The 13,594-nt window shown below is 36.9% G+C and overlaps 1 protein-coding gene across 1 annotated transcript; it reads right to left on the bottom strand.

Moving 5' to 3' along the window:
- Positions 1-5,158: 5,158 nt before the first annotated feature.
- LOC113272987 lies at positions 5,159-6,203 on the bottom strand. The gene is made up of 4 exons (XM_026522765.1): positions 6,186-6,203; positions 5,929-6,090; positions 5,499-5,642; positions 5,159-5,419 (listed from the first exon to the last, which is right to left on the bottom strand). The coding sequence occupies exons 1-4, from the start codon at positions 6,201-6,203 to the stop codon at positions 5,159-5,161; spliced, it is 585 nt and encodes a 194-aa protein (XP_026378550.1).
- Between the last annotated feature and the right edge of the window lie 7,391 nt (positions 6,204-13,594).

Genomic DNA, 13,594 nt, shown 5'->3' with positions numbered 1-13,594 from the left:
CTGCATGACAAAGAATAATTAATAATCTAGGAGAAACAGCAGAATCGAAGCACGTAATACGGTATTTCACATACGTACTGATGGGTCAAACTAAAAAAAGTGAAAGATCTATGCAAGAAACAGAATCCAAGAGCATAAACAATGAGTATGTCATATATGTACTGCTGGATAATACGATCTGAAAGTGAAAACAAACCTGATTTTGAAAAGAAAACAGAAATATAATCAAATCGAACTAAAATAAGCTAAAAACTTAACAATCTAACCAAATAACTGAATAAATACGAACAAGATTCATAAAAAACAAACAGAACACAACCGATCTCCATGATCCAAAATTCAAATCTTATAATGATTCAAAAACTGTAGCATAAACAATGAGTATGTCATATATGTACTGCTGGATAATACGATCTGAAAGTGAAAACAAAACTGATTTTGAAAAGAAAACAGAAAGATAATCAAATCGAAATCTAAAATAAACTAAAAACTTAACAATCTAACCAAATAACTGAATAAAAACGAACAAGAATCATAAAAAAAACAGAACACAGCCTATCTCCATTAAATTGTAGCAGAAAGAAGAAAACGAAAAGATTAAGCAACATACCTGTTAAAAATCGCAGAAGAAATCTTCAGAAACCCTAGTCCCAAATCCAGAAGAATAAAGAGAGCAGAATTTTCCCAAGAATAATCGGCTGAATTTTTTTTTAGAAACTTTGAAATAGACTGCTTTAATATATGTAGGATTGGAAGGGTAGTTTAGGTATTTAGAAATTTCACACAATTTGTCCTGCACGTGTACAGGACCTGGGCTTAAAAAATTTGGTCCATTTTCATGTTTTCTCTTAATTATGGACCTCTGATTAGTGGGCTTTAATGGGTGGACCTGCCACTAACTAAGAACACTATAATGGTACCTATTGGTAATTCCTACTTTCTGAAATCCAGGAGCTTCAGAAACTGCAAGACGAAGTTCCTTCTGCAGACTGTATTGCTCGCCAGGAAGAAGAGGTTGAAAAGTTGTCTAAGGAGTTGAAGCTGAAACAGGCCGCGCTCCAAAGGATGAAAGCCGCTCTTGCCCAGAAGGACGAGTTGCTGTTGAAGGACTTTCCTTGAAGGATTCGTGCCGCCTATTTGTGTTCTTTCTTTAGATGCGTTTTGAGTGATAGTGAGGATTTCCTTTCACAATTTGATTTTAGGTTTTGAACTAATATGTGGTTGAATTTTGAATTGGTTTATTTTTTGAGATAGTTTTATGAACGATTGATTCTTTGAAAGAGATTATTCTAGAATTTGCGTCTTGGTTATGAATGATTATACATGTCATATGAAGTTGCAAATATCGTGTGAAAAGGAAAGCATGAAGGGAAACAAACATGGTGTTTGATCATTGAATCTCTTTCTCCGTGTGGGATGTCAAGTCCCCAGTAAATTCTAAAACTATCTTGCTTGTAAAATTGTTTGATAGAACTTACTTGCTCTTTGGAACCTCATTTGCATGAAACTGAAACTTCCCAAGCAACCTCTTCAAGGAAGTCGTACGCATTAATTTCCAGAGAGGGAAGGCAACTCCTCTGAATTAAGCTTCTCCTGAACGATGCGCTTCAATGCGTTGCATTCACTGGTAGGGTGATGAAGGAACCGATGATAATGACAATACCTTGGGTCTGCCATTTCTTGATTAGTCGGCAGACGCCACACATACGGCAGTTGTACTTATCCGTCTCGTACCCATGTCTCCAGCAATTCCAATATCTTCTTCATTGGAAGAGGAAACGTGGATATGTTGAGTCCAGCCTTTCTTGCGTTAGTGGATGTCGTGACGTCTCTCTGTGATTTTGATGTGGAGTACGTTTTGGAGACGGAGTTGGAAAACCAGTATGTGTCATCATATCCACGGCTCGCTTGACTGGATGACGGAATGCAGAAGGCGTCATAATATCATTGCGGGGTGAATGAGTTGAACGCTCCCATCCTATGCACTCACGTGTTCCTTGATTGATTTCTCCCTCCTCGAGCATTTATTCACTTGCCTGAAAGGTAGCTGTGGATTGGGAAGTTTTCTGAGCTTCAGCAAGAGTTTTGAGATATAAATCTTCCAGCAATGCTATGTAATCTGCAGGCTCCTTTTCTTTATCCGTCAAACGTTGTGGCATCCCGGACAAGTCTTATCTTCTCTGGAGTTGTCTCAAGTCTCTGTCGCCAGATGGACCATGTTGTTCGTCTCTTCTGAGTCCCTGTGGCCACGCGCTCTCTCTGCATCTTCACCGGTGAAGGCATGACTTCTAGATAAGGATTCAACGTTTCTTACACCGTCTGGATAAATGCTTGCCGAACCTCCTTGTAATTGAGCTGTTATATCGTTCAAAAGACGGAATGTTTCGCTTTGCCTCCTAGCGATACCAGCTTGGTTTGCCAGGACATCCTCCAGCATCCTAGCACACTTCCCATGATACCTGAATCCTCTATGGTTTCTGAAGAATCTAGCGGGCGAGGATACATCGTGAGATGGCGACTGAGATTAATAAAACCAAAGAATGAATAGGTTAATGATTAAATCAGACCCAAGATCTATCCCAAAATTGAGAAGGTTGGAACAAGAATATTGATAATCCAATTTTGCAACCGAGAGATTAATCTCCCACTGTGGTCGCCAATTGTTTATGGGTGAAACAATTTCTGCCGGTTTTGGTAATTTGGGGTGTGTAAATGAGAAATGAATCTAAACCCTAAAAAAATGCACTGCACGGGAGTGCTTGTGATTCGAGAAATAAATTTGTACAATTCTGGACTAAATCAAGAAATGGTCGTTCCAGACTTGCTTCGGTCACAAAGTGAAGGAGATGGGGTTGATCTTAGGGAGGGAAGCGAAGAACGTGTTGAGATTATGAAGGTGTTGGCTGTGTATGACTTGTATCAGAAAGCTGAACTGGCTTTCAGAATGTAAGCTATCAGTTTTGGTGTTTGGATTGTATCAACACTTGGTTTCTGTTGTCTTGTTCTGGAAATAGGGAGGATAACCTATTTATACAAGTCATTGAGCCTTACCCACGTCTCTCGTGGGAAGTGTAGAAAGTGGAGTGATGGAGTAGTGGATTAGCGTGTGTTAGTATCATACGATTAGTCTTGCCCACTTCTCCCATCATCACTAACCGTCCATGTCTTCCTGACACATTCTTGTGATGGCGCGTTGTGCGCTGCACGTTATAAACCGCCAGACCAATACCTCAGTATGTATCCCCCAGTTTGTGACATGATTATTGTCTCGAGTGTGTGTATCGTGGGACCCACATAAAGCATGTGATGCTAGGTTAAAAAACTAAGTTATTTAGGAAGTCGATATTTATGAAATATCGTGTGAATTCTATGCATGTAATGCATTGAATATATTCAATATGGAGAAAGCATCGTTGTTTTTAAGGCTTAACGGAGTGGGTCGCGATTTAAGCGTCTTAAAATAGATGCATGTCTAGCCATCTTCATGTGATGGTTTGGAGGCCGCGCATGCAAGTCCTCCCTTGGCCGACCACATGGTGTGGTAGAGTGGCGGCTGGTAATCACCACGACACCTCATTGACCAGTTAACTCGTGACCAGGGCTATATAACCAAGCAGGTGAAGTTGAACGGACGAGATGATCTTATGACATTCATCTGCGACCGTTAGTGGAATTAGGGTTTTGAAGAGGTGCGCAAGCATCACTCTTCAGCTTGGTCGAAACCAAGCTTGGGGACATTTTTTGGCAGGACCGACCGGGCATGCGTGTGGACGACACGCCGGTGTACATGTCCATACCTCACTGTCCTGTGAAAGTGCGATCTAGGCCACTCAATTCAACCGGTGAATAGGAGTGGTTGAGATCGATTTGCGACAGAAATCTCGTGCCGCAAAGAATTTTTAAAGAGGCGCAACATGCCATCATTAGGGCATGCGAACCAAGCCATCTAGCCATGGTTTTCCTTGGCCAATCGGGCGTGGAGATAGGTGATCCCACAGTGATCGTGTTAATACTCACCAGACCTGTTTATTCTATTTCTGGACCCTTCATCCGAGCAGGAAAAAATGGACGCTCGTGATCGATTTGCGACATAAACCCTAATTAGGGTTTTTGCCGGCCACGTGTTAGCTAGTTCGGCTTACCGAAAATACATGTTATACACCTCATCTGGAGAGGTCGATTGTACGGGGCACTTATTAGGCAGGTGGTGAGTGTGGTGGTATGTGTCCGACCACCTCAGGGTTAATCTAAGCCATCCAACCGTGCTGGTGAAGTTGGATGGTCGTGATCAATTTTAGGTTTTTAGTGGACTTTCTTGCGACCCTCAATTCTTCACGCTGACATAATTTCGGACAATCATATATTGCATTCTGGTCAGGTTAAGGAAGAGTCGGTCATGCAGGTAGGAAGAAGGTCCGTAGGTGTACACCACGGCGCTTGTTCGACCGGTTTTGGGTTGATCCACGCCGTCCAACCACGCCGGTGAAGTTGGACGGATGTGATGAACTTGAGACTTCCATAGGCGGACTTTTTTTGTACGATTCCTCCAAGATGCTCCATATCAGTCTGGACATCCAACTTCAGGCTGGTGTTCGGTGGTAGTTTTGGAGGCATGGTAGGTATTCGATCAACCAGGGAATAAGTGGGCTCGCTGGTGGTCATTAATGTAGTAGCCTTATCCTATTGAGGATCGTCTAGGTCTGGTTAAATCATGCGGCCAACTTGCGTGGTCATGATTGTTTCTGAGACTGATATGGACAGTTCAGATTCAAATATGCTCAATCGGGTTAGTATAACACACCGAAAGATGTAGCCTGTACGCGTATTTCGTGCATGCCTCACTATTAATACTCGGAGATTCATGTTACTCTGCTGAGAGTAACACTCAGTCGTCATGTCGCACTAATAATGAGAGTTATGCGGGAACAACACAGGAAATACAAGGATGGTCATGCATTAATTGATAATGCTATAAATTCATAGGGTATATGGGATTTGTTGCTACATCATCCATTCTAGGTGAATTAGTAAAGTGAAGAAGTATTCATCACTCATTAATGGCTTTATCCTTTACAGGATGTCAGCGCATAATTTTGGCTTTTACAATTTTAGCCTTAAATGAAAATCCACCATCAACAGTCACATGCGACACAATGTTCTATGGGTTCTTGACTTCGTTATTTTCATCAATTACTTGGACATGATGAAAATAACTGGATACACCCAAACCTCCTTCTGAAGAGAAATGACCACTACCCATTTGAGCCGTAGTATGTCGTCCTTTAGATCTCTCATTAAATATTTCTCCACCGAACTCCATTGTTGCTGGTGTCTTTGATAATATAGTGAATAGAGAAATCGGATGATATCCGACGGGAGTACCTTGTACTTCTATCCACCAATTACCACTACTTGGGTCCTGCAAAAATATTCGATGTCAATTTTTAGAGAAAAATTGGAATAACAATGTGAGCGAGACACTGATTACTTCCACTTACCTTGTGTATACTGAAGGTGGCATCTTTTTGATCTCCTTTGAAAGTAGACATTTCTGTGAAACTGCAACCAAGGGCGATATCCGGAGATATTTGTACAAAACCTTCACATTCGAGGTTAGTGCAACTATTTATGTAGCTGTCGGTCTTACAAAAAAATAAAAATAAATAGTAAATGATATTAAACACATATCATATCTTTTTTCGCTGAGGATAACGTCTAAGTATAATATATTGTAATTATGATCTGCTAATGAAAAATATCAGATGGATTTTTGTTGAGAAATAATATTTACAGTCCACAATATAAAAAATCTGTTCTGGTAATCACCGTATCTAGGTTGACACACATAATTAAAAAGATGAATCAAAATTTAATGTTACGCTAGATAAATTGGTGTTTTAAAAACATAATTTTGGGTAGGTAACTTACTTCCCATCCAGCTTCAATACTATTAAAATTGGATGTACCAGGACCAGCGAAAGCCCAGATTTGAGATACACTTATCTCAAGTGTTGTTTCCACTGTTGGATTCCAAAGATTTATTTTTGCTTGTCCTCCTAAAAACTTGCCGTGCACTGTAATTATCGCGCACTACAAAAGTATTTAAGCACATACAAACACACGATTTTCAAAAATTATTACAATCACTATATAATAACGAAAACAATTAATAAAACTTTTCATACCTCATGGTCATCCGTCATCTTATTAGGCGTATTAGAAGGAGAAAATTTTGAGAGCCGATGTTTACGTGAAACTGTTGGCCGGTAATCTTTTATATTTCTTCGTATAGGGATATTTCCTTGTGGAAATGTTCCATACTTATGCCAAGTATGTGTAAGTTGAAGTGTCCCAAAATTATCTAATTTTATATTCTTTGGGTTCGTACTTGGTCTCATCTGTTTCGTGTAAGCCAATAAAAACAAAGTTATTTAATTTAAAATCAAAACATACTATCGTGTGTATGAGGAGAATGTCCATAAACCTGAATTGTATGATTACGAGGCGAAGGATGATTCAGAGAAGGTTGCTTGTAAATACCATAGCAATCGATAATCTCATGTTCGTCAACCTACACCATAAAAAGTAATGAACATATGAATATGTCGAGAAGGATTAGATTGTTGTACAAATATAAAAGAATGGAAACTAAGTTTTACCTTAATGGTCTTGATTATTGCTTTGTTCACGACATTCGAAATCGTTTCCCCGTCAACTAAGTTATCTGATATTAAAACCACAACAAGGAAGATGACTAGAATGAGTAAGCAATTGGTTGAGGCCATAAATTTCGACATTATTAACCTGGTTCTTTCGAAAATCAACTATACTTCATATAAAGGGTATTTGATATACGAGTCGGAAAATATTGATTTATATAGGATTATACATAATATGGGACATTAATTATTCATCATTTTCCTGAGCGGTAAATAAGGTTAACTTACTGATAACACATACGAAAAAATATATCCTCACTCATTATATTTATTGTGATAATACATATAAGGTATTCTAGTTCAAAGTATCTATTGTAATAATTTGGGATTATCCATATTATGGGTAACTAATTTTCCACGATCGTAAATAAGGGAACATTAATTGTTTACCAACTAATAATACATATAAAATACTCCCTCTGTTTCTGAAAGACCGTCCTCTATTCCTTTTTTCGCCAGTTTCAAAATTGTGTCTGGCTTCTGTTTATAGTCATACTTTTTCAATGAACTCTCTAATATACCCTTGAATTCTTTATAATCATAAATCCATTTTTAACGTGACTAAATCTAAAATATTAAAGAAATTAGTATAATTGAGGAAACAAATATATCCTTCATTCATTTCAAGGAAATATACATTTAACTCTAAAAATTAAATTCCTTATAAAGTTTATACTTCATAAATTCGATATCTTTTAAATTTTCCTTTTATATTTCGTATTTATAATTCTCACAACAATTTTGGATTGTTTTTATTGCTAGCATTTTTATTAAAATAAAATAGGTAAGTAACTAGGGGTAGTCAAGTAAAATAATGTGGTCTCCTTAATATTTTGAGAAAGTCAAAGTGCACTGTCTTTGTGAAACGGAGGGAGTACTCAAAAATACTTATTGTAATAGGAAAGTACAAAATATTCAAAAATAAGGGAATATATTCTCACCCATTATACCAAATTTACTTATTGTAATAGGAAAGTATAAAATATTCAAAAATATGTATTGTAATTAAATCGTGAGGATGATGAGGGGAAGGGCGAATATTTAAGCATTTAAAAAGTAGAGCTCCACAAATTGGGCAATATTGAGTCAACCCAGTAACATAAATCGTTTCTCTAAATCCTAGTGATTTTCTAAAACTCTTTTAGATCTTTCTTTAATTTCATCTCTCTGTTCTATTTATCTAAATCATGTTTTGTTCGTCTTTTATATGGATATAGCAAATAAGTGTTTAAGATTTCTTTCTCAGTTTTTAGATTTCTTCAAAGTTTTTTCTTTTAGAAAAATAACTTTTATGTGTTATCATGTGGAACTAATTTTTTTTTCTGATTTTGCAACACTCTAGTAGTGTGACAGTGGTGATCTAGTGGTGGTTATTCGTAACAGTGGTGTATGAGATTTTCAATCTCCCCTTGTCCCAGTGGTTTATCTTACATCTGTCATGGATATGTTCAAATTCTCAAAAAAAAAATTGGAGCTCAAAAAACAGTGGTGTCTTTTGTGTGGTGTGTGATTTATTTGTCTGATCATATGATACACAAGTCAGTAGGATTTTCTACTAATTATCATTCAGTTTCTTCTCTTAGGATGGAGAAGTTCGTTTCTGCACATTTCCAAAGTTGCAGCATCAAATCTGAAGAGGGTAAAAAGGTTAATACACCAAAGAAGAAAGGGCAATTAATGGATTTTGAAAATTTGAAAAAAAAATCCAAGTCAGAGCATATATTTTCTCCGCAAAATCTTTATGTGTTAACTGGATATGAGATGGGTGAGGTCTATAAGCCCCAAAGGGGATTAAGACAAGGCGATCCCTTATCACCCTATCTGTTTATTTTGTGCATGGAATGTTTTTCTAGAAGTTTAATCATTGCTGAAAAAAACAATTTTATCCATGGTTACAAGGAAAATAAGAACTGCCCTTTTATCTCTCATTTATTCTTTGTTGATGATTGCCTTATTTTCATAAAAGCTAGGAATAAGGATGCTAGGAATTTGTCTTCTATAATTGACCAGTTCATCAAGTTCTCAGGTCAGGCAGTAACTTTTGACAAATCAGCTTTAGCTTTTAGCAGCAAAGTCCCTAACTCAGTTAAGAATGACATTGCTAATGTTCTTAGGATTAAAAGAATGTCTTTGAATGAGAAATACTTAGGAGTTCCTTTGCTTATACAGAAAATAAAATATGACTCTTTTGTGCACTTAAAAGAGACTTTTAAAGGTAGACTTGATAATTGGCAGACTATTTTTTTAACTGCTCCAGGTAAGACTGTCATGAACCAAGCTGTTCTGGGTAGCCTTGCTAGCCATCATATGGTTGTCTTCCCTATGCCTAGAGAGCTTACTGACCAGTTAGATAATATTCAAATGAAATTTTGGTGGGGTAAAAAGGAGAATGAAAAGGGTTTCTTCCCAAAAGCTTGGAATGACATTGCTCTGCCTAAAGAGTTAGGAGGTCTTAACATTAGAAAAACTGATTTGTTAAACATGGCTTTACTTTCCAAACTTGCTTGGAGGATGATTAATAATCCTGAAGAACCTTGGGCTGTTCTCTTAAGAGAAAAATATTTTTCTGGTGTTAACCCTTTGACTGATAGTGTTTGTAAGCAGGGCAGCTGGATTTGGCAAGGAATAAGTGCAGGTTTGAATTTTATTAAAAGACATTATGTCTGGGAAATTGGTGATGGTACTTCTGTGAATATTTTGAAAGACACTTGGATTCCAAATATGCACAGACCACCAAATAACCACTATTTTCCTCTAGTATGACCACTGTTAGTCAACTCATTGATCATGAAATTTTTTTTTTGGAAAGTAGATCATTTAAATTCATTGTTTGATGAAAATACTGTTACTGAGATAACTAATATCAGCATCCCTCTTGCAGGTAATGATAAGCTAACATGGGAGCCTTCTAGTAATGGAATCTTCACTATTAAGACTGCCTACAACACTCTGTTGAATGAACAACTAGTTTCTAAACCTACCAGGAATAACTTAGATATTTCTTGGAAGTCCTTCTGGAAACACAAACTTCCCTCTAGAGTTCAACACTTCATGTGTAAGTTTCTACATAACTGTATATCCACTAAATCTAGGCTAGCTAGGTTTACCAGACACCATGATAACTCTTGCAGTCTCTGCAATACTAGTGCTGAATCTCCCTAACACTTATTCTTTAATTGCCCTGTAGTTAAACCAGTTTGGAATGCAGTTAATCCTAAACTAGAAACTATTCTGCAAAATCAGGATTTACATCACTAGGTGTGCAGTTTCTTTCTTAATGTGAACATTGTTGTGCAAAAATACTTTAAGATGTATGAGGAAGTTAGTTTTATTCTCTGGCTCATCTGGAAAGCCAGATGTGGGAAAGTTTTTGACAATAAGGCTTTCGACAGTACTCAGGTTTCTAACAATATTCTCTTGTAGATGAATGATTGGAATAGGACAAGATTTATTCATCCAAATTGTTTGAGACCAACAAATATGACTAGGAAAATTTGGAAGCCTCCAGTAATTGATGTTTATAAGATAAATTTTGATGCTTCCCATTTAAATAAGAATGTGTTATCAGGTTGGGGTCTAATCTGTAGAAATTTTGCAGGTGTCAGCAATGGATTGCGAGGAGGTGCATCTCTAGCAATTTACCCGGAGCAGGCTGAAGCAAAGTCATTACTAGAAGCAGTTCTATGGCACAAAGGAAGGGATGGAAAAGGATTCACCTGGAGGGAGATTGTTTAAACGTAATTTTGGCAGTCAATGGCAAGACAACAACAATAAAATGGACAACTCAAAACTTAGTCCAAGATACTCTCAACATTTTAAGTTCTTTTGATTTTTGGGTTTGCACTTATGCTCATAGAGATGCCAATCACTTGGCAGACTCTATGGCAAAGTTTGCAAGAACTCATTTACTTTTCTTTGATTGGTTTAATAATGAGCCTGACTGGATGAAGTCTCTAATCCAGCAGGACAAGAACAATTTGTCAAGTTAAAATCCTATATAAATTGAATTTTCCTTTCCTATTAAAAAAAAAAGATATGAGTTGGGTCAACAAGTTAATTTTGGAAACTCTGAAGAAAGAAGAATAAACCCTAACCCTAAAATACTAACTATAAATATGCTAAAGGTTGAGCTTTTTCTACACAAACATAAGGAGTTTATCAATATCAAAAATCGAAAGAAGATGTCACAACCAAATCACTTGCAGCTTTAACAAGAAGAATGCATAATACAAGAATCAATCTTGGTCAAGCTAGAAATGTGAGAAGTAGTTTGATCTCATCTTCAGAGATAGGTGAAGCAGCAACAAAATGGAAGAACTGCCTTATTGGCAAGGTAATCTGTTAGAGCATTGCTCGGTCGAACTCGCATGCGTGGCTATCTCAAGCATGTTTTTCAATGTTAATGATCAAAACTATAAGTCTTGATTTCTAGTCTACTATAGCTGAGGTCTCGTCCTAGGATAAAAAGTGTAGTTGAGCGCAAGAACTCCGTGGCAGTCATCATACAAGACGAAGGACTACTCAAGGAACCGGTGGATCTTCATCGACTAAAAGGTATATGGAGAATTGAACTTATCTTTCACTCAAAAGTCTATTTATATCCTATCTTAAGACAAAAGTCATTTTGCTATATAGATTTAGATTATACACATTTGTTATTTCGAGCCGAGTTTATCTCGCCTATCTATTTCTCGAAATATGTGTTGGTAAGCTTACGTTTTAGCCAAGTTCATCTCTACCTAGTGACGAAAGTCATGACAAGTTTCAATCACTTTGAAAATTTCTTACTTTGACGAAAAATAGTTTGTGAATAATAACTCTAAAATATCAACGTCCTCTAAGAATGTTTCAATGATTGAAATGAGAGTTTAGATAATATAACCATTGGAGGATATAAGCATTGTTGTGGAAACACATATATGTATAAGTCCTTAGTTTGCGAACTTTGTTGATCAAGAGAATCAGAATAGTGGCTTGAGCTAAGTCCGCAAACTCAGTACGCGAACCCAGTCCACGAACTGGCGGAAGTTCTCGACCCGAAAAATTCTGCTGGAGTTTGTGAACTCCGTCCGGGAACTTAAGTCCGTGAACTTGAGTAGGTTATATCTAACACGATGTTTGTGAACTTATTCTTATATAAACTAAGGAATGCAAATTGCAAGCCGTGACTATATAGTTCATGAACCAATACGAGTGAATCAAATCGTTTTTTCTTCGATTATGTCTTGTGTAGTTACATAAGATTTCCTTTAAATTGAACAACTCTCTAACTAGTTCATTTGAGTCACTTGAACTAGTTAAGGTGAAGAAGAATATGGTTGATATGAAAGTGATCATATGGCTAACCATTTGGTTAACTATTGTTGAACCAACAAATGTACAAGTTTCAGTACGGTTACATAAGCCTAGAAACGTGCATTTTATTTTTGTTTTAACAAGCTAGTTTTCAATCTAACGGTTGAAAGATATTAGCTTGAATCTAATCAAGTTTTCATCTAACGGTGAATATTGAATGCTTTGTTACCAAGCTAACATTGATTGCAAACCCTGATTTGAAAGACTATATAAGGGAGAACTCTAGCAACTGGGAAACCTAATCCCCACACCTTCTGTGTGATACTAGTTGTGCTAAGCTAGAGTCGATTCTCCTTTAACCTTTGGTTTCTTCTTCTAAACCAGGTTAACGACTTAGAGACTTCATTGGGATTGTGAAGCCAGACCGATACTACTTTCTTGTAGTCGTGTGATCTGATCTTGTTGTTTCTATCGTACGAGTACAATTATAATACTTGGCTTGAGATTGATATCTCCGATAGGAAAGATATAAAACTAATCATAAACACTTCATCTCATCGTTTGTGATTCCGCAATATCTTTTTTTGCTGCGTCGATTAAGATTATTGGGAGGTGATTGATAATACTAGGTTGTTCTTCGGGAATATAAGTCCGGTTTATCAATTGGTTCCTGTTCACCTTGATTTATCAAAGACGGAATAAAACTCGTAGGTATATTTATGGGAGACGGATTTATCTATTACCGTAGACTTTTGTGTGTGATACAGATTTTTTTATTAAAGTCTTCGACTTTGGATCGTAGCAACTCTTAGTTGTGGGTGAGATCAGCTAAGAGAATAAAGTACGTAACATCCTGCTGGGATCAGAGACATAGGAGCATAATTGTACCTGGAATCAGTGTGAGATTGATTGGGGTTCAAGTACAGTCCAGACCGAAGTTAATTTGGAGTAGGTTAGTGTCTGTAGCGGCTTAATACAGTGTGTGTTCAATCTGGACTAGGTCCCGGGGTTTTTCAGCATTTGCGCTTTTCTCGTTAATAAAATTCTGGTGTCTGTGTTGTTTCTTTTCCGCATTATATTTTGTTATATAATTGAAATATCACAGGTTGTGCGTTGATCAATCAATTAGAATATCCGACCTTTTGGTTGTTAATTTAAATTGATTGACACTTGGATATTGGTCTTTGGTGCCATCCAAGTTATCTCTCTAGTATTTGATAAAGACTCGCAGATTTCTATTTTCTTGAGTATATATCAAATCGAGAGATTGAGATATAAACTCTTTGATATACTTTTTATCTAGATTGAGTCTGACTGTCTAGTTGATTCTCTAGAAAGTATATTGGAGTTTGTCCATACAGATTGCTAAGCAAAATATTGCGTGTGGTTTTTGTACCCCCACTTTTTCAATTGGTATCAGAGAAGGAAAACACGTTCAAGACCTTAGAAGTCTGTGTTTGTAGCAATATGACTCTATGGACAGAAAAGTCTCTAGAAACGCTTCAGAAGGATTGAAAACCAATCGTAGAAGAAGTTCTAATAAACTGATTATTTTCCAGAAAAAGTTGGATGAACAAATC

This window comes from Papaver somniferum, chromosome 4 (genome assembly GCF_003573695.1).
Source record: "Papaver somniferum cultivar HN1 chromosome 4, ASM357369v1, whole genome shotgun sequence".
NCBI classification, from domain to species: Eukaryota; Viridiplantae; Streptophyta; class Magnoliopsida; order Ranunculales; family Papaveraceae; genus Papaver; species Papaver somniferum.
Note: the sequence above shows the minus strand (reverse complement) of the source record. Positions and strands in the feature narration are given on the sequence as shown.

What these genes read in the sequence shown, in the direction of transcription:
- LOC113272987 (XM_026522765.1), bottom strand. An exon ending in GTATTGAAGCTGGATGGGAA is followed by an intron (nt 5,643 to 5,928) that starts GTAAGTTACCTA and finishes TTTTTTTGTAAG; the next exon opens with ACCGACAGCTACATAAATAG. An exon ending in CCACCTTCAGTATACACAAG is followed by an intron (nt 5,420 to 5,498) that starts GTAAGTGGAAGT and finishes ATATTTTTGCAG; the next exon opens with GACCCAAGTAGTGGTAATTG.